Consider the following 16,531-nt stretch of genomic DNA (forward strand, 5'->3'; position numbering starts at 1 on the left):
GGTCGCGTGGGGAGGTTATCGCATTCTGATGGGCACCTTGGGTAAGTTAGGTCAACTCTGGCATTTTTTTAGGGTAAAATTGGGTGGACATTTTGTCCAATATCAAGCCATGCCTACCAAGTATCTCCTCTTGAAACACACCGAATCTTAGCCAAGACTTTTTTTTATAAAAAGCAAGACTTCATTGAAATAGTGAAAAGAGGTGATCTTTTTTCCTGCAGTTCGCTGTTAGACATCAAAAGCTTGAACTATTAAATACAGTCTTGGTAGAGATTCCAATTAAAGTGTAGTCAATCTTAATAAAAAATGTATTTGTGTATCCTTCACAATTGTATGGCTTAAAAACATACCTAGCTTTTAATAAAATTGTACGTATTTACAACAGTTACATTTTAACATTGTTGTTACATGCCATATCTGTTTAAAGTATTTTTGAAATACATCAGCTTTGGCTCTGGTATTTCCCTGTAATAATGTTTATCCTGAACTGTTCTGTGGAGTTGTTTTTAGATCAGATATATCATGATCATGTTCAGTGGATGTTTAGACTTGTTCCACACGTTTGTTAAGAAGCACATAGTTACTCATTGATGATGTGAAGTATTATGGCATGCTTGTCCAATCTTACATATTGAATGTGTTTAATCCTAGGTAAAACATTAATATGGCCCCAATTTCTGGAAACATCTTAAGCTTTAGTTGAAGCATCATTATTCATGCAGTCAAATTACTTTGGTTTCCCTTAAATATCTCCATACACTTGTGTATATACAAAAGCTGAAAATTAAATAATTTATACCAAATCAAAAATAGTGAAATTAGCTTGATCAGGTCATGAAATTCAGCATGGAAGTGTTGTTACATTGCAATTTACTGAAAGGGAAGATAATGACAAAACGGTTAGGAGATAATCATTTTGTTTTCGATTGTTACTTTTCGATGCATAAGATGAAACATGATAAAATAAGTTAAATGTTTTATTAGCATTTAACAGTTTCGGTAAAACTGTAGATTTTAGACAGTCTCCTATGTGTAAAATTCTCCTGTATGTTCACACCATCATATTTGACATCTTGAAAGATTCTCTAAATTCAAATATTTACTGGAACTACGTGTATTACTGTCTTTATGTATGAAATGGTACTTTAACCGTGTTTGTGGTGATGATGTCCAGTACATGTTGTGGGACTGTGTCTGACCAACCTTGAGAAGGAATCATCAAGTCTTCAAGTTATAAAGCAAGTTTTAAACACAGAATTGCAATGTCTGCATTAAACATTGTTTAGATATTAGTCTTGTACATCTTTGACTTCTTTTTGTAAGCGCTATTGTGAAGAAGTTTTGGTAGTAAAAAAATAATTTCTGTGCGCACCCTTTGTTGAACAGTCTTTCAATGTTATCAAACACCTGTAATTCTTAAGTTAAAAGTCTTTCATTTACTCTGTACTGTTGCTTATACTTCGTTTTAAAAGCATGCATGAAAAATAAAAGTGAATATCTTTGTGGATTTCTATTTGTGATTATCCCAATTGTAGGAAGATTTGAGAAGGCTGCTCTAGGCAGTTTTTCTTGCACACCACTTTGATGCAAAAATCTTGCTTATAACATGTGTGATTGACTACCAAGGCTTAAAGACTACCCAGGTTTATAGTGGTATACATGACCACAAGAGTACCAAGGTTTATTAAATATATATGACCTTGAATATTACTGACCGGACATCTAAAGCCAGGAATGTTCATTATACTTACCCATCAAAAAGGTGCAATAAGAGCAGCTGCAATCATTTATTCATTTATTTTTCCAAATCAGAAGCAGATAATCAAATCAAGAAATACAATGCACTAACAAATATGGTGTAACTGTGTTTGGAAAACAAGTACCAGTATGTTAAAAACAAGTACAAAGTAAAAATCAAACAACATGTATGGTATTATTGTCATGTAGAATAGACTACACATGATAACATGTCACATATTGTTAATACATCTACAGCACCACAAGTTGTTCTCCATGCACCATTACCTGTTACATGTATAGCCTAAGTCACCTTAGGCAATTCATCCTAAAAGTCTATGAAACAATCGCCTGTGAACTTTTTGAGTATTACAACAAATTGGTTTTAAAAGCTTTTAACACAGCTTTATTGAGAATAGTATTGGTTGTCAGCAACCAGCGGCAGAACTATCCTGGTTGAGACCGTCCATGACTTCCAGGGGCCACATGGCGGTGAGTGCGAGGTTGTGACTGAGGTTCTGTATCTTCACAGGCCGGATCATTGGGATACTTCCTGGCCGCACCAGCTGACCAATGATCATCAGGTACTGGCCTTCCAAATAAAAGCAGAAAATTGCATCAATACAATAAAACCCCCATAAAATAACCACCACTCTTAATCAAGATGCAGTCACTACAATTTTGTAAATTTGATGAGTCACCTGTTAAGTCAAGGTCATTTTGACATTGACCTACTGAACTTAAAATCAACATGATTCATCCCTAAGTCATGATAAATAATCCTACCAAGTTTGAGGACTGTAGGATCTGATTTCTAGGATATGATCACCAAAACCCTGATTTGACTTTAAAAAAGGTGTCGTGATCAATAATCCTACTATGGTAAGTTGGAGGACCTTGGTTCCAAGAGTCTCGTCTTGGCTATATAACTCGGGAAAACATTTTATAAGTTACATTCACCAATACCTTGACCTTTAACTTAATGAACCCAAATTCAGAAGGTGTCATCTACCAAGTAAGACCAAAATGCATACAACATTTTGAGACTTCAACAAGTCCTTAAAATTATGAAAAGGAAACAAAAGTATGACACAGACATCCCACAGAGTGATCCCATGTTTCTGCAATGCTTTGCAGGCAACGCAATAAACAATTTATTTGTCATTTGACTAGTTCAAATCACTGAATACTAAAAATTGCTAGTGGCAGACCTATTTAAAACTCTTGTCTAATGATAAATACATATTTTGTATTGACAAGATCAGCTTTAGATAGATAGATAGATAGATTTATTTCAGCATAAAATGTACATAGCATGGAATTAAACACATGATAAATAATATCAGGAATAAAATATATCCATGTTAACTACATTATATATCTAAGGATAACACAAAAAAGGGATTGATAATCCCTTATTTCCATTGTGGTCCTTATATAACAAACTAGTTGACATAGGAAGACATGCTATTAAGAAATTATAATTAAAAAAAAAAAAAAAAAAAAATCACAGTAGAAGACTGATTATTTATTAATTGTATTGCATATTTAAATATAAATAATATATATGTTAGGTAAAATAAGAAGTATCACAGTGTATCACAATTGAAGTGCTGTTCAAATACTAGATTAACAGAATGGTGGTGGTGTTAGTAGTTTATACTCCGGGTCCCGGCGTGAGCACATTGAAGGGTCCCAGAGTGACAGTTCAACCACCGCACACCTATCCTGGGCAGAACCAGTACTGGGTGCCTTCACCTCTGCAAGGAACTGACAACTTCTGTACATGCCAGGGGCAGTGGTACAGTGCGAATGGCCGTAGAAAGGATTTCATAACCAATCACAACAGAAGTGACCTGGTCCGCCCGGGAATCGAACCCGGGTTGTCCGATTCAGAGTCCAGCGCTCTACCGATTGAGCTAACCGGGCGGACTTTTAACAGAATGTATTCAACAATGCTATTTATACTTTGCGGAACGGAACGAAACGGAACGGAACAAACATTGAGGCACCACACGGGGCACAGCATTTTTTTACTAATATGTAAATATATTAAATAATAATAATGATATATTGAAACTGCCTAGCGAACAGTCGATCAAGGGCTTTTTCGAACTGAACCATCTGAAAACCCACTTCTAAATGGATATTAAAATCTTCGGGACTGCAAACAGTTGTTCCGTTTCGTTCCGCAAAGTATAAATATCCCATAGAATAATGATATTTAGCGGAACGGAACGGAACAAGATTTATTTTTTCTTGTCAATGGAATTTTTCATCCTGGTATATTACAGGTACACGAATTTATTACATGCAACCTAGCTGTTTTAAAAAACTATGTTCTTGACTTAGTCAATATAGGAAATCCTATCGCCATAAAATTTATATATTTAAATGTTTTGCACTTGTTGCAGTAATTCAATATTTATTATTCATATAAACTGACGAATGAAAAAAAAAATGAGTAGACAATCTAAATATTTTTTGGCGATATCAGGACCTCTTTAATATGTATCGAATGGCCGTCATATCCAGTACACTCCTTTTGTATTATATAAAATTCTAAAAAATATTAATAATCATCGTAAACAAATTAAATTTGAAAACATGCTTGCCATATATAAATTGATATTAATAATTAATATTAATAAAGTTGAAATATCACTATTACAGTCGGCATTGTGTACAAACCATGTCTTCAACTTTATAAATTGTGATTCCGTTTCGTTCCGCAAAGTATAAATATCCCCTAAGATAATGATATTTAGCGGAACGGAACGGAACGGAACAAGATTTGTAGCTGCCAACTTCCCTACATGAATCAGAGGTGGAGGACAAATGATGTCAGACTAAATGTCTTATCAAATCGGCACGGAGAACATTGCCCGCCCAAGGATCGAACTTAGACACCGACGCTCCTACTTATTGATCTAAGCGGGCGGGTTGGTAACTTCTATAATTATCGTAAACAAATTCAATTTAAAAACATATAATTTGAATGTGCATGCAGTAATAAAGCTGAAATATATGTATCACTATTACAGTCAGCATTGTGTACAAACCATGTCTTCAACTCTATAAATTGTGATTCCGTTTCGTTCCGCAAAGTATAAATATCCCCTAGGATAATGATATTTAGCGGAACGGAACGGAACAAGATTTGTAGCTGCCAACTTCCCTACATGAATCAGAGGTGGAGGACAAATGATGTCAGACTAAATGTCTTATCAAATCGGCACGGAGAACATTGCCCGCCCAAGGATCGAACTTAGACACCGACGCTCCTACTTATTGATTTAAGCGGGCGGGTTGGAAACTTCTATAATTATCGTAAACAAATTCAATTTAAAAACATATAATTTGAATGTGCATGCAGTAATAAAGCTGAAATACATGTATCACTATTACAGTCAGCATTGTGTACAAACCATGTCTTCAACTGTATAAATTGTGATTCCGTTTCGTTCCGCAAAGTATAAATATCCCCTAGGATAATGATATTTAGCGGAACGGAACGGAACAAGATTTGTAGCTGCCAACTTCCCTACATGAATCAGAGGTGGAGGACAAATGATGTCAGACTAAATGTCTTATCGAATCGGCACGGAGAACATTGCCCGCCCAAGGATCGAACTTAGACACCGACGCTCCTACTTATTGATCTAAGCGGGCGGGTTGTAAACTTCTATAATTATCGATAACAAATTCAATTTAAAAACATATAATTTGAATGTGCATGCACTAATAAAGCTGAAATACATGTATCACTATTACAGTCAGCATTGTGTACAAACCATGTCTTCAACTCTATAAATTGTGATTCCGTTTCGTTCCGCAAAGTATAAATATCCCCTAGGATAATGATATTTAGCGGAACGGAACGGAACAAGATTTGTAGCTGCCAACTTCCCTACATGAATCAGAGGTGGAGGACAAATGATGTCAGACTAAATGTCTTATCAAATCGGCACGGAGAACATTGCCCGCCCAAGGATCGACCTTAGACACCGACGCTCCTACTTATTGATTTAAGCGGGCGGGTTGGAAACTTCTATAATTATCGTAAACAAATTCAATTTAAAAACATATAATTTGAATGTGCATGCAGTAATAAAGCTGAAATACATGTATCACTATTACAGTCAGCATTGTGTACAAACCATGTCTTCAACTCTATAAATTGTGATTCCGTTTCGTTCCGCAAAGTATAAATATCCCCTAGGATAATGATATTTAGCGGAACGGAACGGAACAAGATTTGTAGCTGCCAACTTCCCTACATGAATCAGAGGTGGAGGACAAATGATGTCAGACTAAATGTCTTATCAAATCGGCACGGAGAACATTGCCCGCCCAAGGATCGAACTTAGACACCGACGCTCCTACTTATTGATTTAAGCGGGCGGGTTGGAAACTTCTATAATTATCGTAAACAAATTCAATTTAAAAACATATAATTTGAATGTGCATGCAGTAATAAAGCTGAAATACATGTATCACTATTACAGTCAGCATTGTGTACAAACCATGTCTTCAACTCTATAAATTGTGATTCCGTTTCGTTCCGCAAAGTATAAATATCCCCTAGGATAATGATATTTAGCGGAACGGAACGGAACAAGATTTGTTATTCAATATCCATTTCCTCCTTTATAATGCTTGTATAAACTTCACATATAAATAATCATTCATGATGCATAAACAAAATCGCAGGCTACATATCCTGCTAATGAAGACTCGTCACTTTTAGAAATCACAACATATAAATCAAATACAGAAATGTGGAACTTATATAACACCGTTTTCAACAGTATTTCAGTCATGTAACGATGGGCAGTTAACCTAAACGGTGTTCCTGGATTCTGTACCCGTACTTACCTGTTCTCCGCAAGTAACTGCCAACTTCCCGGATCGAACTTGCGACTCTGCGACCCGAAGACCGACGCTCTTACCTACAGACCTAAGTGTGCGTGTTGGAAACTATATCATTATCGTAAACAAATTAAATTTAAAAACATGTTTGCCATATAATTTGAATGTGCATGCACTAATAAAACTGAAATATCACTATTACAGTCAGCATTATGTACAATCCTTGTCTTCAACTCTATAAATTGTGAGTCCGTTTCGTTCCGCAAAGTATAAATATCCCCTAGGATAATGATATTTAGCGGAATGGAACGGAACAAGATTTCCCCTAGGATAATGATATTTAGCTTACGGAACCGAACAAGATTTGTGACTGCCAACTTCCCCACAAGAATCAGAGGTGGAGTACAAATGATGTCAGACTAAATGACTTGTCATCTTCATGGAGAACATTGCCCACCCAAGGATCGAACTCGCGACACTGATGCTCCTACCTACTGATCTAAGCGGGCGGGTTAGAAAGTTATATAATTATCGTAAACAAATTAAATTTGAAAACACATTTGCAATATATAATTTGAATATGCATGCACTAATAAAAGTTGAAATATCACTATTACAGTCGGCATTGTGTACAAACCATGGCTTCAACTCTATAAATTGTGATTCCGTTTCGTTCCGCAGAGTATAAATATCCCCTAGGATAATGATATTTAGCGGAACGGAACGGAACAAGATTTGTTATTTATGACTCATTTCCTCCTTTATAATGCTTGTATAAACTTCACTTATATATAATCAGTTATCCTGCTATCATGCGCTGCTAATGAAGACTCTTCACTTTGTTGACGAGTCTTCATTAGCAGGATATGTAGCCTGCGATTTTGTTTATGCATCATGAATGATTATTTATATGTGAAGTTTATACAAGCATTATAAAGGAGGAAATGGATATTGAATAACAAATCTTGTTCCGTTCCGTTCCGCTAAATATCATTATCCTAGGGGATATTTATACTTTGCGGAACGAAACGGAATCACAATTTATAGAGTTGAAGACATGGTTTGTACACAATGCTGACTGTAATAGTGATACATGTATTTCAGCTTTATTACTGCATGCACATTCAAATTATATGTTTTTAAATTGAATTTGTTTACGATAATTATAGAAGTTTCCAACCCGCCCGCTTAGATCAATAAGTAGGAGCGTCGGTGTCTAAGTTCGATCCTTGGGCGGGCAATGTTCTCCGTGCCGATTTGATAAGACATTTAGTCTGACATCATTTGTCCTCCACCTCTGATTCATGTAGGGAAGTTGGCAGCTACAAATCTTGTTCCGTTCCGTTCCGCTAAATATCATTATCTTAGGGGATATTTATACTTTGCGGAACGAAACGGAATCACAATTTATAAAGTTGAAGACATGGTTTGTACACAATGCTGACTGTAATAGTGATATTTCAACTTTATTAATATTAATTATTAATATCAATTTATATATGGCAAGCATGTTTTCAAATTTAATTTGTTTACGATGATTATTAATATTTTTTAGAATTTTATATAATACAAAATGAGTGTACTGGATATGACGGCCATTCGATACATATTAAAGAGGTCCTGATATCGCCAAAAATATTTAGATTGTCTACTCATTTTTTTTTCATTCGTCAGTTTATATGAATAATAAATATTAAATTACTGCAACAAGTGCAAAACATTTAAATATATAAATTTTATGGCGATAGGATTTCCTATATTGACTTAGTCAAGAACATAGTTTTTTAAAACAGCTAGGTTGCATGTAATAAATTCGTGTACCTGTAATATACCAGGATGAAAAATTCCATTGACAAGAAAAAATAAATCTTGTTCCGTTCCGTTCCGCTAAATATCATTATTCTATGGGATATTTATACTTTGCGGAACGAAACGGAACAACTGTTTGCAGTCCCGAAGATTTTAATATCCATATAGAAGTGGGTTTTCAGATGGTTCAGTTCGAAAAAGCCCTTGATCGACTGTTCGCTAGGCAGTTTCAATATATCATTATTATTATTTAATATATTTACATATTAGTAAAAAAAATGCTGTGCCCCGTGTGGTGCCTCAATGTTTGTTCCGTTCCGTTTCGTTCCGTTCCGCAAAGTATAAATAGCCTTCAACAATGGACAATAAAACAAGACATAAATATCCATGAATAATAGGTATGCTAAATTAAAAATGTAAGATTACCTTGGACATGAACCTATCTATTACAATATAAAATACATGATATATGAACAGCCCTAGTCCAACAAATATGTTTTAAGGGAAGATTTAAAAGACTTCAAAGACTTGCTGAACCTTATTTCCTTAGGGAGATCATTCCATAGTGAGCATCCTCGGTAAGCAAAGGATTTCTTACCAAAACTATTGACCTTTGGATATGAAAAACGCCTACTATCCATAAAATCAGTGCCCTGAGATGTAGCGGACATTCTGAATCTAGTTTTATAATTGTGTGCCACACTAACGGGGTTAAAATGTTCACTTAGATATGAAGGGGCCAATTTGGAATGAATCTTAAAAACATGACAAAGAGTTATAAAATCAACCCTTTTGTCCACAGGTAACCAGTTAAGACAATTAAACTGAGATTTTCCATTGTGGGACCTAGATTCTAAATTTAAAACAAATCTCATTAGTTTGTTTTGTGTGACCTGAAGCTTATTACGCAAGTCTTGGTTAACAGAATAAAACCAGATGGTAGAGGCAAAGTCTAGATGGCACTGAATAAGGGACATGACCAGTAACCTTTTTGTGTGCTGGGTCAGGTACTCAAGCTTCCTAAATAAGAATTTTAACCTTTTATTTGCCTTTTTCATGACCGACCTAGCCATGTCCTCAAAAGACAAGCAATTATCAATGGTTGCGCCTAAATATTTTACTGAAGTTTTACATTCAATTGGCAAACCTTTGCAAGTCACGTTTAGATTGCCTTTAGATTTAAGCCTCTGTTTTGACCTGAATAAAATAGTTTCTGTTTTACCCAAATGCAGAGATAGCTTATTACAGATAAGCCACTCACTAACAAGTTCTAATTCTTCAGAAAGGCTAGACTCTAAATCTTCTGTACTTTTGCCTGACACTAAAATTGCGGAATCATCGGTGTATAGGAGCAGCTTATTTCTGACAACAGCTGGCATATCATTCACGTAAATTAAAAATAAAAGTGGACCTAATACTGATCCTTGTGGGACACCACATGTGACCTTTGATTGAGAGGATAAAGTACCAGAGACTGAAACAAGTTGGTGACGGTCGGACAGGTATGAGGAAAACCATCGTGTTGTTGACTCGTTCAGACCAATGGCTTTAAGTTTCATTAGAAGAATATCATGGTTGACCGTATCAAACGCTTTCTGTAAGTCTATGAGCACCATGCCAACAAGATTTCCTTTATCCATATTAAAACGTATGGAAAGTCCATTAGCATATTAATTTTGTTATTAACCCTTTGCATGCTGGGTAAATTGTCGTCTGCTCAAAAATGTCGTCTGGTTTATTCTAAATTTCTTTCAATTTTCTTTAAAACTTTGGGGATATATTGACCGAGTGGCAAACAGCTTGGAACACACACCGAGTTACTCAGCGTCTGGTCTGGTTCCAAGCTGTTTGCAAAGCCTTTAAAATCCCCATCAGCAGCTTAAGGGTTAATTGTCCACATAACAACAAAATAATTGTCTATCTGTGGTCCTACTGCAGGTCTGGTCACCAATAACTAAGGCAAAACTTACAAAGTACAGAAACCAGTGGGTGTATACCACGTGATAAATTACGTCATATGTGCTATGTCGGAAGGCAACATTTTGCTTAAAATGAAGACTTAAAACAATGTTTCATTTAAAATGGTGAAGAAATAGTAAAGTTATCTTTGTTTGAAGTCTTCATTCAAAGCAAAATGTTGCCTTCCGACTGGAATCAGATCGTTAGGCATGAATATTGCCAATCGTGCCATTCTATTGTCTGAGCTAGTTTAAAAAAAACAACAACACATGCTTGAGCAATGAACCACCCACACATGTTTTCCTTAGAATGCTTACCTTTAGCAGGTGTGGATGCGTGGAATGGGATTTTAGAGCAACCTTTCACTAGGGCTACTGCTGTGGTGTCATCTATGAGAATACTGTCTCCATTGTCTCGCGTCTGAAAATCAGAATATATACTAAAGGTTGGCAAGAAGAATTGATAATTTTTAAATTCAATAGACCTATATCCGAAACACATAATCCAGCATTTTACATTTGCTCACAATTTCAATCAGTCTATCACAAATTTTTCATAGAAAAAGAATAATTCTGATATTTAGAAAACATGATTTTAACAAATATATTGGAAATATTTCAACATCTTTAAATTGAGGAATTACTTTCTGAACCAATATCTGGTTATTTTTAGTAAACGTAAGACACAAAGTACAGCCACATGTAGGTTGATAAGCAACAGGTCATTTTTGGTTTGACAATGCAATTTGCACAAGACCAGCCCTGAGTGTTTTTACATCACAATTTACCTCTATAACTACCCCTTGAACTGAAAGCATGGAAAACTCAACACTTCTCTCTTCACATTCCGCAGTCCATATTTTGCTGACTGAGGGATCTTGTGACTGGACTGTGGTTTTGGACGATTGTGCACATTGGCGGCAACTCAGCAGGTGGCTCAGGAAGAGCTTCCTGGCTGGTCTGTCAAGGGTTGTACTCATGGCAACAATGCTACATCACTTGCAGAAAGAGCAGGCTCCCGACTTCATTCAAATCTAAAACCGATAAATGTTAAAACTTATCGTTTATTCTAAAAACACCAACAAGCTTAAAACACTGCTACTCTACAATTAAACAAGTATTGACTGAAAAAAGGCTGTATTCTTATCAAGATTTTTTTAAAACTTGGCGGGAAGATTTGTTTTCTAAAACATTACAGGGACTCATAGATAGCCTCAAATGCATTTTCCATTCACCAAACTTCAAAACACTTGAAATAATATAAAATATGTTTCCCCCAATAATTTTCATAAAGCCAAGAACATACGAAAATTTCAGCAAATCTTGTTAAATTTGGAATGGAAATATGAAAATCTGCTATCTGATCTTTTGTCAACAGTCTTTCCTCACTGGTTTGCAGATATGTATGCAAAAATTGGCCAATTCCAAGACAAAAAATTAAAAAGTTGGAAAAACGGTAAATCTGTGAGAGTGCAGCTTTAATATCTTGGACAAGTTCTATAACAAACCATATCGCTTAAGTCACACCAGAGTTATCACCCTTTATTTATAGAAATTACCTAAAATTGGTCTGATCCAATCACAAACCACTTATCACCAATCTGGGTGTTCTAAAAATAAGATGGACATACATGTATTTAGTGTCAGTTGGCGATCTTGTTTATTTTGTATTAGATCTCCAAAAATGTTATTATGCCCCCACAAAGTGGCGGCATATAGGGTTGCCCTTGTCCGTACGTACGTCTGTCTGTACGTACGTACGTCCCGAAGATTGTTTCCGATCTAATTCTTGAAAACCGTTTGTCCAATCCTCACCAAACTTTAAACACATGTTTGTGACCATAATATCTTGATCAAGTTCGATAGTCATGGAAATCGCTTTAGTCATTTAGGAGTTACGGCCCTTTTTTGCCAAAAATACTTCAAAAATATATGTTTCCAATCTAATTCTTGAAAACTGTTTGTCCAATCCTCACCAAACTTTAAACACATGTTTGTGACCATAATATCTTGATCAAGTTCGATAGTCATGGAAATCGCTTTAGTCATTTAGGAGTTACGGCCCTTTTTTGCCAAAAATACTTCAAAAATATAATTATGTTTCCAATCTAATTCTTGAAAAGTATGTGTCCAATGTGGATCCAACAAGTTTTTTCCTGCCTGAATGGCGCCATATAACCTATACAGTCTTGCGATGCCGTAAAACCCAACTCAACTCAACTTATCCTATATGTGCAGATTATCCTGAATAATCATTATGGCTTATTTTCTGTGACAAAAAATCGAAGTGGGGGCATCCGTGTCCTATGGACACATTTCTAGTTTTAATGATATAAGGGTTATAGTCACTGATACAAACACACACACACACACGTCAATTGGTAGTAGCATCGAAGCTCAACCAAAAACTGACATTACACACAGTTAATATGAGTAACCAATGTGCAGGCTTTAAAGGTGTGCATTAAGCGTTTTCCAGACGGACACTACGGACCATGGACATTACGGACCAGACATTACGGACCAGATTTGGTCACGCACACTACGGACCATGGACATTACGGACCAGACATTACGGACCAGATTTAGGGACACTACAGACCAGATTTAGGGACACTACGGACCAGATTTAGGGACATTACGGACCATGATTTATAATGTTTTTAAACATTTTTTTTTTATTTATTCACTCATTGGTCTTTAATTTGTTAATAAATACTTGTATATGAGTGCTCAGAATGATGACACATGACAATTATCTTTAATGTAACTGTGAAAAATCCCATGAAATTCGAATAGATCAATGGTTCAGTATAAATTCTTGTGAAATTCCAATGTTAAAGACCTATGTATTTTTAATAAATTATTATTATTATGTGAATAATAATGAACGAAATATGTTTTTATCTTATAATGTACCATATTTCGGAACCTTACGTACCATGAACTAAACATACTATTATTAAGTATGCCTTGCGCTCGTTGTATCCACTGTTCTAGAGTTGTTTATGCAAACCACTGCGCCATGGAATGCGACATGTGAACGTTGGCTGCATCTACGCTGTGGTACAGGTATAACCATTGCCCAGTATGATGCCGCGAACCTGGATGGTACTGAGTTAGAATTCACGTGCATTACGTGTACTGATGAAGCTCGACCAGAGGAGTCTATGGAAGTCCAGCTGGTGTCGTCAGACGGTTACGCCTTCATTAAGAAGAGGACCTTAGTAAAGGGGACGGTTGATTGGCGTTGCAGCATCAGAGGGAAAGGCAGTGGCTGTCCAGCTACGGTGAAACAGTTTGGGTCTGAGTATCGAGTCGCCGGGGGAGCCCACAACCATGAGTCCAAGCCCGGACTCTTGACTGCCATCAAAATTAAGACTGAGGTAGGTTTCAGTTGCCTTATTGCATTCAAATATTTAGGCCGTGTATCGGCTAAAGCGTAAGGTCTTCACGCTGCCTCTACTGCTAGCAGGCGACATCCCAGCAGCCTTCAGAAAGATAGAGGAAAAGATGGACGCCAACGATGAACGAATGATCTCCTTTCTTCATTATGTCAGCAGCACGTGGATCCAGAATGAGATGTGGCCAGTCGCTTGTGGTCCGTCTTCGGCCACTCTATCCATACCAATAACAACGTCGAGGGTTGGCATGCCAGGCTCAATCGACAGGCAAAGATGGGAAACCTGCCATTCTACCTGCTGGTAGAACTCCTGTACAGAGAGGCCCATGAAATACCCATTATGTGCAAGCTTGTTAAGGAACGGAAGTTGTGTCGCTACAAACACAAGGCTTCAACCTTGACACAAGGCCGGCTCATGAAGCTTTGGGCGGAGTATTCTGCCAACGAATTGTCCACAAGCAGTCTGCTCAAAGCATGTGCGAGTCTTTATGGGCCAGTTTAGATAAAAATGGTGGCTTTGGTGACATGTGCTGTTTATTGTTTTTGTTGTAATGCAATCGTGATTCATGTATACACTGATATGTTCTTATATGTGCTCGATTTATTTTGGGAAGTGAACTGTTTGGGAAAATATTTCTTCTGTTGCTTTTAACTGATTTAACTGTCAATCTTTCAAATTTCGTTCATTATTATTCACATAATTGTTTTACTTATTAATTTATTATAAATACATTGGTCTTTATCACATTTTGGAATTTCACAAGATTTTATATTGAACCATTGATCTATTCAAATTTCACGGGATTTTTCAGTTATATGGAAGATAGTTAGTTGTCATACTGAGCAGTCATATTCAAGTATTTATTAACAAATTAAAAACCAATGAGTGAATAATTTAATAAAAAATGTTTAAAAAACATTATAAATCATGGTCCGTAAGTTTCTGAAGATGGTCCGTAATGTCCCTAAATCTGGTCCCTAGTGTCCCTAAATCTGGTCCGTAATGTCTGGTCTGTAATGTCCATGGTCAGTAATGTCCGTAATTCTTCCAGACGGGACCAAGACAAATCGGCCCCTTACCAAATCGGCCTACTACAAAATCGGCCCCTAAGACGTTTCGGCCCTGCCATTTCGTCCCCTGAATTAAAATGACTCGAGACGTTTTGGCCCCTTAGTGATTTTCAACAGAGACATTTCGGCCCCTTAATTTTATTTTATTTTTTATCTTGAGTATAAAGAAAAACATTGTAGGTCGTCTTATAAAGTAAATGAGATCTGTAAATAAGTTGTAAATAACATCTTTAAATTTACAAATAGACAAATATGCATGAAAAACATTGATATGACTGATATAAAAAATATAATTAAAATCTAAATAACTATTAACCCTGATTTTTAATATAAAATGTTAAAAAATCTAAGAAAGTTTATTTGTTATAACTGTTAATTATTAATTGATCATTAAAGACTTCAAAGAAAATGTGTCTTTGAACCATGCGTTCTTTACAAGGCAAACGGTAAGTGTTGTGGGTGTGAAAAAGACATTCAAAGACGTGTGAATGAATAATTGTCTTTATTTTTTTAATGTTATTTGCAGTTGATTAAAGATTTGAGTAATATAAACACCGTAAGTATATATATTAAATCGTTTCTAAAAGTGGGTACCATTTGTTTTAAACGTGTTGCTGTGCTACTGTTAAATTTTCGTGTTCCTTGATGAAACTTCAAATGAAGTATCCGCTCTAGACGCCAGGATCATGGATGAGTGGGACTCATACGATTCGCATGATGTCACCTGCGAGAAATTTCCTGAAAAATGTTGGTGCCATCTATGGCGGGCGATAGGTGTTTGGTCAAGACTGATGTTAGACAATGGACATGTCATTATACATAATATTAGCAACATAGTTATGTATAATATTTAAAGATTATTTAAAAAAAATGAAGTTTAATTTTTTTTCTTCAACTCTATTTCGTTTTATAAAAAATATCTCATGAATAAATCTTTACATATTTTCAAGTGTACAGATATTTTCTTTAAATCTATTTTTATCTATACCTTTGTATGTATGTATATAGCTTTGTCTATTAAAATAAAAAAAATGAAATAACATGTTTTTTACTTATATTTAGAAATAAAAAAATAAAATATAAATAAGGGCCGAAACGTCTCGGTAATCAGGGGCCGAAACGTCTACGGGATGGGGACGATTTGGTAAGGGGCCGAAAAGGTAATCGTTTGAGATAGGGGCCGATTTGGTAAGGGGCCGATTTGTCTGGTAGCCTTCCAGACATACTGCTATTCACATATATCAGTTTACAAATTATAACAGTTAACCATATATTTTTGCTGCCCTAGTCACAACTCGGTTCTCAACAGAGCTCTCTGTGTATGTTGATAAAGGAAAATGCAGTTGTGCTAAATGCATACTTATAATATCGAAGTGAAGACGCTTCGATTTCGGGAATGGCAAACGGTCGCGGCTTAGGTCGCGTCTCAAATCTATACAATCGAAAACATCTCAAATATATTATGTTTCGAATTAATTAATGAAACACAATTGTTATCCACATCGTGTACTTGTCTTTACAAATAATGTTTGTGAAATTCTCAATTTAGGACACAATTTTGATACGGAATTTTCTTCTGAAACACCGGCTGTAGCTTACATCAACGAAATATTTTTGAAAAAACAACTAATGTAATCTGAATTTATTGTTTGGAGATCTGTTTTCAAACTATTTTTTTCAT

The 16,531-nt window shown here is 35.8% G+C and overlaps 1 protein-coding gene across 2 annotated transcripts; it reads right to left on the reverse strand.

Moving 5' to 3' along the window:
• Positions 1–1,778: 1,778 nt before the first annotated feature.
• LOC128212953 (uncharacterized) lies at positions 1,779–16,426 on the reverse strand. Of its 2 annotated transcripts, XM_052918364.1 has the most exons (5): positions 16,211–16,426; positions 11,936–11,986; positions 11,165–11,410; positions 10,695–10,797; positions 1,779–2,329 (listed from the first exon to the last, which is right to left on the reverse strand). In XM_052918364.1, the coding sequence occupies exons 3-5, from the start codon at positions 11,354–11,356 to the stop codon at positions 2,166–2,168; spliced, it is 459 nt and encodes a 152-aa protein (XP_052774324.1). In that variant the 5' UTR covers positions 11,357–11,410; positions 11,936–11,986; positions 16,211–16,426; the 3' UTR covers positions 1,779–2,165. The 2 variants fall into 2 exon arrangements, with proteins under 2 accessions (XP_052774324.1, XP_052774323.1); XM_052918363.1 differs by lacking the exon at positions 11,936–11,986.
• Positions 16,427–16,531: the final 105 nt, after the last annotated feature.

This window comes from Mya arenaria, chromosome 13 (genome assembly GCF_026914265.1).
Source record: "Mya arenaria isolate MELC-2E11 chromosome 13, ASM2691426v1".
NCBI lineage: Eukaryota > Metazoa > Mollusca > Bivalvia > Myida > Myidae > Mya > Mya arenaria.

Coding starts and splice junctions, on each gene's coding strand:
- LOC128212953 (XM_052918363.1), bottom strand. CDS start 11,356: ATGAGTACAACCCTTGACAGACCAGCCAGGAAGCTCTTCCTGAGCCAC. Junction 10,798..11,164: donor TTCAAGGGGTAGTTATAGAG/GTAAATTGTGAT, acceptor TCTGATTTTCAG/ACGCGAGACAATGGAGACAG. Junction 2,330..10,694: donor CGCATCCACACCTGCTAAAG/GTAAGCATTCTA, acceptor TTTATTTGGAAG/GCCAGTACCTGATGATCATT.